Below are 14085 nucleotides of genomic sequence, written 5' to 3'. Positions count from 1 at the left end.
GGGGGGGGGCGGCTTGTTTTAAATCTCTCATGTGTTTGTACTTTTCCTATGGAAGTATGGATGTCTAGCTTTCATACTCTGATTTCTTTTCGGATTTGTGTCCAAGTCCAAACTTACCCAAGAGGGTGACTAAGAAAGGGGAAAAAAGATTATCCCTTGAACAATTGAATTTATGTTGTTATGCTTCTCATTGTCGATCCTGCTGTTCCTCCCCCTTCCCCTTCCCCTTCCCTTTCCATATGGTTTAATGGTGGTAAAAGGAGCAACTTTCAGTGTATGATGAATTGATGAGTTAGACATTTTTCTCGGAGTAGAGGATAATCACAAAATTCAGTGACTGTTGGACAAGTTGTTCAAAAAGTGGGAAATCGGATCAAATGGCTGATGATGTCGCATTATGCAAGGTTGTTTATGCATGTTTGTATGATGCTGAGGTAGGAAATAGGCTTTGTAAATATTAAACAATGGAGGGCTAGGGCTGTGTGGTCTTTCTTGGAAGTTTAGTGCCAATGTAAGTTGTATTCAGCATTAAGAAGTCAACATAACATGGTAGAAAGGATATGGAAGACGCAAAGAAAGCACCAGAAGATGATGCCATTATATCTCAAAGGGAACTATGGATAATAAACTACCTTAACCTGTCCGGGATCCCACAAATCACTGTTTACCAAGTCTGTCGGAATTCTCATTGGCTGGAAAACAATGTTCATATGCGACATCTGGAAGACAAGAATCTAGCTTGCCTTAGAGACATGTGAATTTCCAAAGCCCACCATGCACTAACATTACCCGATGAACATCCCTGGAGCCATTCTCATCAATTATAATTCATATACTGCCTTTGAGATAGCCCACCTGAGGCTAAATAACAAGAAAGTTGGCTTTGATGTTGATGAACTTGACTGGTTGGACCAGCATGACTGGCTTTGGAAGCCAAGAGTCAAGAAGAACTGGTTGTGCTTGCCACTGTACTCTTTCAACTCCAACTTCAACTTTATGAGAGTCATTAACACGTCACTTAGGTGAACCAGTTTCAAATTAAGCATGAACGTGTTTCTCAAAGGAGGGTTGCAGTGTGGGATCTTATGTGGTTCTCTCTCAAAAAATCTCTTCAGTGTTATTATTGGCGGTGTAATGTACTTATGCCTCTTCATCAGCCCTAAATGGTGCAGAATTCCCAAGCATACGATCAATCGCTGATGTTCTATAGCATCCACACGGGGGGTTAACTTCTGATCATATCAGTGGGTTGGTGTAAGGGTTATTGAAGGCTGGTTGGATCAGAAAAGTGTGGCTTACTGCTAGCCATGAGCTCTGATACCAATTGATGCATTTCTATAACTTGTTAGTCGGATTTAGAAAGCCAAAGTCACAGGACGGAGTCACAGTGAACTAGATTAAACTAGAATTGAGAGAAATTAAATAAAACACAATTAGGGAGTCTGATCAAATCCCAAAGCTCGTCGTAGGTTGCTGATAACCTGAAGAAGCTAATTCCAAATTCCAAGGAGATCCAATGGTTGGATAGAAGATGGCAGAATGGGACGGACAGAAAATAGAAACTGGAAGAATCGCAAATTTGGAGGGATCAGAAAGTCCGACTTGCTTCAACTTCTAGTTGAATGGAGCTTCTGTAGAGAAGAAATTACTCTCAAAGTTTGAATCAGATACGGTGGTTACATCTGCTGTTATAGCCTAGTCTTTGCTGCACTTGACATTTTGCATCTGGAGTGTCGTGTGATCGACGAATTCCTCTAAATCTTAAAGGATAATTCTACAAAACTGTCATAAGACTAGCTATGATGTATGGTGCAAAATGTTGGGCCATCAAGAAGTAACATAGATAAGCTGGGTGTTGCAGAGATGAAGATGTTGAGATGGATGTGCGGCAAAACTAGGAGAGATAGGGTAAGGAATGACCGGGTTAGAGATGATTTGGGGGTTGCCCCGATTGAGGATAAGCTTCGAGAATGTTGTTTAAGGTGGTATGGCCATGTTCAACAGAGGCCTTTGGACGCCCCAGTTAGGAGACGAGTGATTAGATCTGGATGGAAGGAGCTGAAGGGCTAGGGGCAGACCTAAAAAGACCTTAGATGAGGTTGTAAGGAAAAATATGCAGAAGCTAGGTCTGGACTCTAGTATGACTGTTAACAGAGTGGTTTGGAGGGCAAAGATCCATGTGGCCAATCACTTGTAGGTGGGATGTTCTTGTGTGATTTATTTTTTACTTTTTTGTGGATCCACGTAGCCGACTCCATTTAATTGGGAAAAGGTTGAGTTGTTGTAAGAAACTAAGAAAACAGGGTATCACAGGCCTTCTTAACAGAGAAAAAACAGGGTCCGAATTGAGAGTTATGTTGGAGATTACGACAGTCATATGGTCCAGAATTGTAGATAAGAGACAGCCCAATCTTAGAATCAAATTCAGCAGAATACTAACAGGCCATGCAGAGAACTACCTGGTTTGAAGAGAAAACGGAAGTAAAAACCAGAATAGAAGTTCAGGTTGGAGATCTCTGAACCAATCTGCTTAACATTCAGGTTTCAAAGCAGCTACTCAGATCCTCTGATCCTGAATTTATATTGTTCTGATTAGTTTTCTTTGGACTAGATTCAGTTGTCTACAAAGAAAAATATTTCCCTTTTTTTTTTTTTCTAAATCTTTGATCAGAAATTAAGATTTGTCGTTTTTTGGTGGAAATTCAATTACCTTGGGTTGGCCACTCTCAGATTTGGGACTTTGGATTGTGTCCTGTTGGATTTTCAGTGGAACAGGGAAGGATTTTGGTTCAAGGGATCTAGATCGAGTTGTGATTCACCTTCCATAATGTCTCCTGTATCCTCCGGGGGTACGAAGTCCCGGCAACCCTCCTCCTTCGCTGTGTAATAGCAACCCCAATGTGCAGAGAACTCATGCTGATTCTATATCTGATGGCATGCAGAACCTGCAAGTCAATCAACCCATTTAATGCCCAATCAACCAGTTCGTTGACCACCCCCATTTGCGCCTTCACCATTCGCTGCCTCTTCTGCTTCTCCTTCAGCTCCATTTTCTGGTTTTGCACCTGTTGCACGCTCTGGCCCTCCTCCTGCTGGGTTCACCAGACCAGGGCCTCCTCTAACTGGTCCTCCAAATGCTGCTACCTCTCCCTTTTCACATATTCAACTTTCTGTATTTCTAAGCATTAGAATGCATATTCGGCTGAGCACCCGACATCTGATCCATCAACCAAGGCTATTTGATTAACAAAATAAAATTACAAAGAGACAAACAAAATTTGATCAATCCTCTGCCCCTCTCTTTCGTTTGGTTTATCCTCCATTAACAGAACAACACACATACTTCCTACGCAATATATTTTTAATAAAGGTTGCATAATTTATTTGCACTTACACATACCAAATCTATTTCTTATTATATAATCTATTATATCTAGTAGTAACCAAACGATTATTTATAGCCCATAACTTTTATCTTAATTAATTTCACATAAATAGATCATAAACATAGATATAAATTATATCAAAGAGAGCCTTAGTGATTAGCCTTCAATTTTTTATATGTTAGACACTGTAGGCCGATCTACGACTTCATGGAGTCGAACTTAATTTTTGTTTTATATATATATATTTTTTAAATTTCTGGAAAAAATTCATATTCTTGCAACAAATTTTTGGAAAAAAAAATATTTTCTGATTTTATGTTTATTCGTTCCTAATGCATATTTTAGTTATTTTAATTGAATTATGTTTGTTCTAGTTCTAAATTCTGTGTAGAATAGGTTATATTAGAGAAAGTAATACAACAAGTGTCAACAACATATATTACCAATCTAGAGTCTGAAGCTAAACTACCATTTTGGGTGCGCGCGCGCGCGCGCGTGTGTGTGTGTGTGTTTAAATAATCTAAGGGTTTTACTATGTTTATAGAGCCTAAAATAGGGTTTCCTAGAAGATTCGGGACTTAATTTGGCTATTTGGGTCTTGAAACCAGTCTTCAAACCTGCAGCCAAAACTTACCAGGTTTCGACCTGGCTCAGACCTGAAACTTTGAACCTTGGGGAAGTCGAACCAAGGGCAAGGCATGCGAGTATATTTATTTAGATGTATTTTAATTCATTTTAGTAAAGTAAATCAAAGGAAACAATCTATAGGAAAATTAGGTTTCAAAGGAAATATCTGAGTAGAACCATGTTGAGCTAGGTTAAATGAAAAAAAAAAATGACAGCAGTGTTAGTTAGTGCTTATCTGTGTACGTAAAGGTGTTGGACACAAGTGTGGACTTACATTAAATTTGTGAGAGATAACGTAAACAAATAATAGGGTGAAGGACAGCATTTTAGCCATTGACCACCTCTTCCAGGGAGTTGTATACCAAATTCTTGCTTTCTAAGCTTGGGGGATCTTGAAAAGGTGCCATACATGATGATCAGTTAAACTTTCTCATTTGATCCATGGACCGTAAATTTTTAACAAATGAGCATAAAACTCTAATTGGATCATGCACACTGAATGGGCACTTTATTGTGAGATTTGAGAAATCCTCCTTTTAGTTAATAAGTAGATGAGGGAGGTTGTTTTGGAAGTTTATCCCAGCTGCAGTTGCTTGGAAGGAAATAGAAGTGCTTTCTGAGGACTATGAACTGGCATATGCTATATGTTGAAGGTAAGGACAAGGTTGTCTTTCTGGAATTTGGCCACATGGGAGTTTTAGGGGTTAAAGAACAAATACATTTGCAGGAACTGGATGATTTTTTTTTTTTTTTTTTCTATTACATACTGTCTCACCCCTCTCTCCTCTCCTTCCTTTTCTCTCTTATAGAAGGCCTTTTTCTTTTTTAATCAAGTTGCTTTCCTGGCTTACTGGAAAGCATCTTGAGATCATTCTAATGATATTTTCAGTTTATTCTGGGCTTGGCACTTAATTGCCTTTGGCAAGGGAGAAATCACTTTAAATATTTGCTATTATAATTGGAATTCCCCCTCCCTTCCCACCTTCTTCAAGTCTATTTTTATTGAATATTCTCACCCTATGGTGTTCTGGTATTTTTACAGCAAACCATAAAGTCGTTTCCCTTTGGGTAGTTTCCCAGCCCTACTTATAGTCCACCTAAAAATGTTGCCTTTTTGGGGAACATTTTTAATTCAGTAGGTGGACCACCTTATGGAGGGTTCATATTTGAAGCCTAGAGGGATGGCAGGAATTTTAAAGGTCTGATGCATCCTAAATGGAAAAGGCTAGGTCTTGTACTGGGATAGCCTCTCTCTATGAGATGTAGGATCTTATCTCTGTGAGTCATTGTCCTCTTGATGTAAGATTAATTACAAAGCTAATCAGTTCCAATAGATTAAACAACAAGCTCCAATAAAAATCAGAACAGGTTCAGATTCAGCAGAACAGACAGATCTGGAAATAGACCCAAAGTTAGGTCAAAATAGCTTCAACTAATAACTCACAAAGCAAGGTGATGTAGATCCACACTTTGGAAGGACCTATCACCGGAAGAAAGGCCCAGCCAAAAGGGGCCTATCGATCCACACTTAAGTCCACTTGAGTGACTGAATTAGTTGTTAGAATAAGGGCCCATTGGGCCCATCGATTCTAGCAATGGTTATTTATTTAATTGTTTAATAAGTGAGGGCCATTGGGCCCATCAGTTGTAATGTCCTAAATGGGCTCTTAGTTAAGTAGCTTACTCCATGTTGGAGTTATAGTCCTAGTCCTATTATTAGTCCAAGTCCTACTAGCATAGTTTTTAAGGCGTCGCCTTATCAGCGCCTTGGCGCTAATGTGGTCTAGAGATGGTAAGGCAGTGCTCCGCCTTATGTGAAGTGGCGCCTTATGGGTTTTTTTTTTAAACACATTTTAAAATTACTTGATGAAGATTCCAAATATAGATTTTTTATTGGTAGGTGTATGGTTTTGTTAACACTTGAGATGAATGGGATCAGTTTTACTCCACCAAAAATAACCAAAATAAACAAAACAAAAACACGATTCACAAACAGGGTTTGGATTTTGTCAAGGGTTTTAAAAAAGGGCTTTGAGAAGGAATCAAGGATCAAAGAAGAACCATTGATCCAGGCGACCATTTTGCTCCAGCAAGCGGTGAGCTTCATTCTTCTTTGACAGGAGTAGAAATATAGTCGATGACCTTAGGGCTTAGGCACTCATTTTGGCATCATAGAGGTAAGTATAATAAATACCTGTATTTTTTGTCTTCTTTTCTTTATATTTATAATTTTGTTTCATAATTATGTATTTATATTATATGTTAATATGATTGATGATTATATGTTAATGTTATGATGATTGATGATTGATGAAGATGAACTTAGTTTATTCACTTTATTGATTTGTTTTCTTGATGAATATCTTACATTGGTATGAATATGAACTTTTAATATTTATTTAACATATGAGTAATAGGATTCAACTAGGATTTGAGCCAAATAGATTGGTTTTATAAAAAAATTACACAGGAACGCTTTAGTCGATAAGGCGACGCTTTATGCCCGCCTTATCATTAAGGCACTCCGAAAGACCCTTAAACGTCTCAGTCGCCTTGCCGCCTTAAAACTATGCCTACTAGGTGTGTTTAGTCCTATTTGGAAACTAGCTTCTTGTTATGATATGATTGTTATTCTGCCATTTTTAAAGAGAGAAGCCTATGTACTCATGATTTCAAATTTGAATAAAGAAAAGTTGCAATCAATTGCTTAGAACAGCTGGGATGGCTGTGAGTGAGAAGCCCAGGCTGAGATAGCCACTCCTCTCCCACTTTCCTTGTTTCTTCTTTACTTTCCTGCATCTAATTTCTGTTCTACTGTTGATACTGTGAGAATTCCCCAAAGAGTGTTAATTCTGTCCAGCCCCTACTTCTCTCAATCGATCAGCCAAGAAGTCCAGAATTGAAGACCAATCGACCTCAAGGATCTCCTCAACTTGAAGTCAGATTTGCCAAGCATTGTTAGGGATTCACCAGAGGACCCATCGTTCCTCTTTGAAGACCATTCAGGACTGCTAGTTGCTGTTCTGCAGAATCTTGGGATTTTCTCTCTCCTAGGTCTGAAATTCAAGAAAGCTCGTAACTTCGCAACCAGCCATTAGAATCTTTTCAACTTTGGGGGGTTTTTGTACCCTCCTAGGGACCCTCCATCGACCAGCTCTACAGCTCCATTGGAGCCACACAGGTCCAGCCGCACTTCTCCCCTCTTTCCCCAATCGCAGGTTTTTCTCTCTTCTCCTGGGTTGAATTTGGGTTGGGTTTTGTTCCCGTTTCAGATTAAAGTCTTGGAGATTACTTGCTGGTTATTTTCCTATTGTTCTCTTGGGTTTATTTCTGTTGTTGTGAAGAGTAGTCTTGTGAGCATTGTTTGTCTTGTTTGGGGTTTATAAATTGTGGGGGTTAGCTTCTTGTAATCGAATCCTACATTACAAGGCTCAGTAGAGTCTAAAAACCTGGTTGAGTGGAGGCCTTGTGGTGATGGTTGAATCTCGCTCTCTTCGGCCCTTCAATAAACCTCTAAAGGGTGGCTGTGGCTGTGGCTGTGGCTGTGGCTGTGGCTGCAACAGGCTTCAGAGGTGAGAGGAACAGAGTATGAACAGTGGGCCAAAACCCTAGCAGAAAACAGGTATCGATCTGGCAGCATGCTGTCTTCTGGTCTTCAAATTGTTGCTGATTTTTGGCAATGGGGCTTCCACAGGGCTTGAATGGGTCTTCAATACTCAAAATAGAATGATAAACAAAAGGGAAAACAGAAGTGATGAAGGAATGAGAAAGGGGAAGAAAAAGAAGGAATTGGATAAGGCCTCTCACCCCTCAAATTGATTTTTGGGCATTTCACCCCTCAACTGACTCTACCAGCCATAGAATATAACTTCAACCTTTCATTAATCAAAATCTCTGCCCTTGTACAATCGATTCTGGCCTTTATATAGCTTTGGCCAAAATTACAATAATAGAAAGTCTTAGAAACTAAACTGGAAATAATTATTTATTTATTTTATTTTATTTTTTTTACAAGAAGGAAAGTTATGGACTAGAATCTCCTATCTAAGGAAATAGAAGACTTCCTAAATTACATTGCTTACTTGTTAAAACTTAAACAAAGGAATCAAAATAGAAACTAAACTTTCCACCAAACTGGAATCGATTCTTGCAGTCAGTCTTCATTAAAAGACAAAAATCAACCTTGGTGTAGAAATTGATAGGAATATTTGGAGGCTTCTAGAAGGGTGCAAACACTCAATTGATAGTTGGCTAGATAGGCTTCACAAAGGACAAAGTTGGAGACCCAAAGGCTGCTGGAACTAGAACACAAACCAGCCGAAAAGGCTGCTGGTCCAATGGAACAAAACTGGACCAGAACTGTGCCTTTGTCGTAGCAGCTTGATCTGCATCACCTCTTTCTTGTTTCAGGGGGAGTTAGCTCTCTCTTTTTGTATATTTTAGGAACATCAATAAAGTTGCTATTATATATATATTTATATATATAAAAGAACAAGAAAAAAAATTTTTCTTACATGTTCTGATGTTTAAAACAAGCTATTTATGGTGCAAATGTTAAATTGCCTTTTGGTTTGTTCATTTTCTTGAAAGTTGCATTGCAAAAGCTAAAAATCTGAAAGGAAAGATAATTATCGCTGTTTTTGGTTTCTGATTGGAATGAAATCATATTATTTTGAGCTCCCTATGCATTCTATTGCAGTAGGTTTTTCTTCTAAATGAACTCGTATCAAGCTATGCTTCTTTTTAGAGTAGGAAATTCATTCTAGGTCTGTATGAGCTGAAAAGATTTGTGTTTATTTATGAATAGGGATGAATCCATCATTGGTGAAGACCATATCACACATGTGCTCTATATATGCATGTATAACATATGAACTAAAATTAAGGGGAGGGGAAGGGGAAGGGGAAGGGGAAGGGGGAGGGGGAGGGAGAAGGGGGGGGGGTGAAGAGACATGCTGTGGCGATACCAAAATACAGTGACATACTCTTTCCTATAAGAAGTGACGATTACGGTTTCTCTTGTAATTCTATTATTGCTCTGTTCACTTGGCCTTCCAGCCTTCAAACCCAAGGTGCAAATGCTTTTGCTGAACATTAATATCCTATTAAAATGAATAAATCCTTCAGTACTTGGTTATTTATTGTTGTTGTTGTTGATCCTTTAAAAATGTTCTTCGTCCAGTAAATATTTACAGTTACAAACTTGCTTTGTCATTTGGTACTGATACCATTTATTCCTCTGGGATTCTCAAGTTTCTCAGCTGTAGTTCTTAACTTACCATTTATTCCTCTGGGATTCTCAAGTTTCTCAGCTGTAGTTCTTAACTTCCGATGATTCTTTCTTGTATCAGAGTCTTGTGCTGCAACTTGATCTCTACAAAAAGCTGGAAAAGCACAGAGGTTGCGTAAACACTGTTAGCTTTAATGCGCTTGGTGACATTCTTGTGTCAGGCTCAGATGATAGGATGGTTAAGCTGTGGGATTGGGAGGCTGGACGTGTCAAACTCTCTTTCCACTCAGGGCACACTAACAACGTTTTCCAAGCAAAGATCATGCCTTTCACAGATGACCGAAGCATTGTGACATGTGCTGCTGATGGGCAGGTAATTTTGGCTTTGGGAAGATTTTCAATTTAGAACAGAAAATTAGGAAAGAGCTATTCTACCACCTTCTGCTGTGTCTGGCACCTATGCCTGCAGTTCCAAGCCCCATCTGGATTAAAAAGGGGAGACCTTAAACGAGAACCATTTCTATTTTTCCTCATAATTTTATTTTATCCTAGCTCTCCATTGGATCATAACTTGTATCACTAGTCAGTGTCTCAAAACATTCTGGGAAGTGCTATAAATTGAATGGTTTAGGCTAGGAAATCTCAGTTAACCACCTGTAGTACGTGCCTCAAACTGCTTGTGCACTTCACTGGTAGAGTAGCCTCTATTTTATTCTGTTTGAAAGAATTTAATTTCATATTGCTTCAGAAACTTCTGTTCTTGCAAAGGATTTTTTTTTTTTTTTTTTTTTGAATATTCGTGGACTGGATTCCTAACGAGAACTTGGTTTTATCCTTGTTAAATTTATAAGGTGAGACATGCTAAGATACCAGAACATGGAAAAGTAGAGACAGTAATGCTTGGGAAGCATCAGGGAAGAGCTCATAAATTAGCTATTGAGCGTGGAAGTCCTCACATATTTTACACCTGTGGTGAAGATGGATTGGTCCAGCATGTGAGTTGTGTTCGTTGTAGCTCTTTGCTTGTTGGTTCTATTTTGTTTTTCTTTGTGAGGGAAATCTATGGCAACTGTCTGTTAGACCTTAATGACTAAAGTGTGGCATAGTTTTTTTTTTGGTTGGGGGGGGGGGGGTGTGAATAAGAAATTCATCACCAAGGGAAAAGAACATACATACAAGCCCCAAATAAAAGGGAGGGAGAAGAGAAAGAGAATCAAAAGACCACAGATTTCAAAGGAAATCCGGGTTTCTGATCACAGAGCTTTAATGGGTCCCAGAAACCATTTGATGGGTGTAAGAATCAAACCATTTGAGTTAGGTGTAAGACTCAAACCATTTGATGGGTCCCAGAAACCAGTTCTCTTAATGTGGGATTGCTTGCCAGGACCCATACTCCCCCCCCCCCCCCCCCCCCCCTCTCCCCCACTTGAACCCCCTCAAAGAAAGAAAGTTCATATTTCCTCTCAACTCCCAAAGTAAAACAAAAGGTGGGAGGATAAATAACCTATATCTTCTTGGTGTACCCATGGTTCTAAATCTCAGTTTTGAGGCAGATTTTGGTAGTCCCAAACCGAGACAATTCGAATCTTGTTTTGAGGTTTTGACAATGGGTTTCGACCCCCTGGGTTCAACCCAGGATCAAAACCAAGTTTCGACCATGGTGTTAGACCCTGCTTTCGTTTTGGCCCTTGGACTCCCTGGGTTGAAACCCATGGTCGAGACTTGGGTTTCGACTGGCTTTTGTTTCGGCCAGGCCTGAAACCGAAACAACTCAGAGTTTTGGTCAGTTTCGATCGAGATTTAGTTCCATGGGTGTACCTTGACTCGCAACATCCATTTTCTTTAATTTTATCATGTTGTTCGTGGACCTTCCTGGATTATCCACCTTGAATTATGCCTTAGATTTCCTCTTTTGTGCATCATAATCTATTTCACCCTAACAATAGACTTCTTACAGTTTGATCTGAGAACTGGAACTGCTACCGAGCTCTTCACATGCAAATCTTTCCATGATAAATCAAGATTGGATGGCATTGTCCATCTAAACACAATTGCAATGGATCCAAGAAATCCAAATTTCTTTGCTGTTGGGGGATCTGATGAATATGCAAGGATTTATGACATCCGCAAGTACAAGTGGGATGGATCAACTGATTTTGGTCAACCTGCAGATTCCTTCTGCCCCACACATCTGATCAGCAATAGGGAGGTGGGAATAACAGGCTTGTCCTTCTCCTATCAAAGTGAGCTTCTTGTTTCTTACAACGATGGGCATATCTATCTTTTCACGAGGGATATGGGGCTGGGACCTGATCCAATTGCAGCATCATCATTATCTGGAGATGGTGAAGCCACTGGACCAGAATCTGATTCAGTCTCCATAGCATCTCCATCGACGCAGAATTGTAATAAGAGATACATGCCCCAAGTCTATAGTGGGCATAAGAATTGTGATACGGTGAAGGGTGTTGGCTTCTTTGGCCCCAACTGTGACTATGTGGTGAGTGGATCTGACTGTGGTCGGATCTTCATTTGGAGGAAGAAAGATGGACAACTTCTACGTGCTATGGAAGGAGACAAGGAAGTTGTTAACTGTATTGAGCCGCACCCTCATGCTACCTTTCTTGCTAGTAGTGGTATTGATAAAGATGTCAAGATATGGATTCCCAAGGCCTCTGAACGATCTTCCCTGCCAGTGAACCTTGAACAGGTATGCCCTTTTATTTTGGAGAATGTAGAGGCTTATACTGAGTTATGCCTTATGGTATTGTCTCTTGAAGCTTGAACATGGGAAAGCTCGAAATTTTGTTTCTTGTTAACACCTTTGTTCATTGTGTTTGCCATAGTTACATTTAAATATTTTGGGGAATATAGTTATATGTGGGGTAGATAGATTGTTATGACATGTCTATCAAGGGTGTTGCTTGACTTGGTAGACTTGCTAGTTCTGGGGACTCAAAGTCGATAACCACCACTTGGACCTGGGTTATCTCTACCGAAAATATCCCTTTTAGATGGTCGTAGTCATTCAATCTGTTATTTTACCTAAACCTGCATCTTTTACGCTATGTTTGGTTGTAAGGGAAATTAAAGGGAAGGGAAGTGAAATTTTCATACTCAAAAAAGAAATATATGTAATCATTACCCATGTGACTTTAACATTAACTTCAAATCATTCCATATTTGATTATAAAATTTCACTTTACTTTGCATCCCAAACCCTTTGCTATAATATGTAAAAGAAAAATTACATGTAAAATATATCATTACTAAATATGGTTAAAAAAATTAATTAGTTTATACAATCATATGGGGTAATGATTATAAACATTTCTTTTTAAAGTATGAAGATTTCACTTCCTTTCCCTTTAAATTCCCATTGCAACCAAGCAGAGCCTTAAGATTGTCCAAAGCAAATGCGTTCAATTGGATGGCTATTATCATCAGAAAGGGTATTCATGTGGCTGAGGTATCCACATGAAGATCTAGACGATGGTTATTAAATCTATTCTGCACACCGTTTGTGGGATGTCCTTGTCATCCGCTGGAAAGTTTCTTTTATACTTATTTTTAGGCTATAACTACTTCCGCAATGAGTTCAATTGGATTTGTAACCTTGTTGTCATTTTTTATTTAATACTTTATTTATTAAAATAAAAAATTTTCCTACTATTCACATTTGAATTTTTCCACCTAACAAAAATTTATTCGATATTTTGATTACTTTATCTATTGTGTCAAAGTGTTGTGCCTGTTTATCCTTTCTGAACGTACATTTAATTTGGCAATTGTTTTTTAATGTATAATTTTTATTTTTGAAAAATGGTTGTATTTTTGTGGTGCTTTGAGTATTGGCAAATCTAGTCTACAGGCTGTAGGCATTTGCTGCTGTCCATAAGCGTCATGGCTGAATAAAATTGTGAAAAATGGCAGCTGAAACATACTATTTGATTTCTAGTGGCTTATTCGGTATTTATTGTTAACCATTTATTGTGATCAATTATCTCGTACATTCTTAGGGACAGAATATTTGGACATTTGTGGTCCACACAATAGAGACTGGACAAATAGGATAACAGAACTAGGAGACCTGTTTAGCGTGTTTCCTTTCCTCCACTTCAAGAGCCAGTCTGGCACAAGGTCATGGTCAACAGCAGAGGAAGTTCTAATTTCTCTGCTGTTGAAAGGTTCAGAAAACTGGTCGAATTACTTGCTTCCTCCGCATTGATGATTATTATTACAACGACAATGATGATAACTTTGTTGTTGTCGATGACGATGACGATGACGATGACGACGATGATGACGACAACAATGATGACGACACTGATGATCTCAATGATTGTGCTGTTGGTGCTGCTGTACCCAGTTGAAACGTCCAAGAAGGCGCTTGCTGTATAGGATATCATCTCCTCAAGAGTTGATGTTTCAGATTTTGTCATTGCAAAGGCAGAGATCAAGACCAGATTCTGAAGAAGAAGATAGTGCACCAAGCAGGGAATTGTTAGAGCTTGTGATGCCCTTTAACAACCGTGATGGTTCATCTGATGATGATAATGATGATGCAGGAGATTCCTCCAACAATACCGGCAGTGGGGACTGTATAGTTAACTGATGTGGCGGGTTCAACCGTCTTACTGGGAGGACGATGGAAATTGTACATACATCAGGGAATAAAATCAATATCTGGTATTGTGGCTGGTTAACCGTCTTACTGGGAGAACAATGGAAGCTGTACATACATCAGGGAATAAAATCGATGTTATTTGTTGATTCTATATTGTTTCTTGTTTCAAACCATCCTACTGGGTTTGTATATAAAATTGTAGGTAATTTTTAGCA

General features: G+C 39.0%; 1 protein-coding gene across 2 annotated transcripts in view; it reads left to right on the top strand.

Moving 5' to 3' along the window:
• LOC122079800 (DDB1- and CUL4-associated factor 8-like) overlaps window positions 1-14085 on the top strand; it is a 14621-nt gene extending 536 nt beyond the window's left edge. Inside the window, exons 2-5 of one of the 2 annotated variants that reach the window (XM_042646525.1) lie at window positions 9365-9616; window positions 10095-10238; window positions 11201-11953; window positions 13613-14085. In XM_042646525.1, coding sequence (XP_042502459.1) covers window positions 9365-9616; window positions 10095-10238; window positions 11201-11953; window positions 13613-13858 — 1395 coding nt within the window. In that variant the 3' untranslated portion in view covers window positions 13859-14085. Of the gene's footprint in view, window positions 1-9364; window positions 9617-10094; window positions 10239-11200; window positions 11954-13262 lie in introns of both variants that reach the window. The other variant, XM_042646526.1, reaches the window with a different exon arrangement.

Source organism: Macadamia integrifolia, chromosome 5, assembly GCF_013358625.1.
Source record: "Macadamia integrifolia cultivar HAES 741 chromosome 5, SCU_Mint_v3, whole genome shotgun sequence".
NCBI lineage: Eukaryota > Viridiplantae > Streptophyta > Magnoliopsida > Proteales > Proteaceae > Macadamia > Macadamia integrifolia.
Note: the sequence above shows the minus strand (reverse complement) of the source record. Positions and strands in the feature narration are given on the sequence as shown.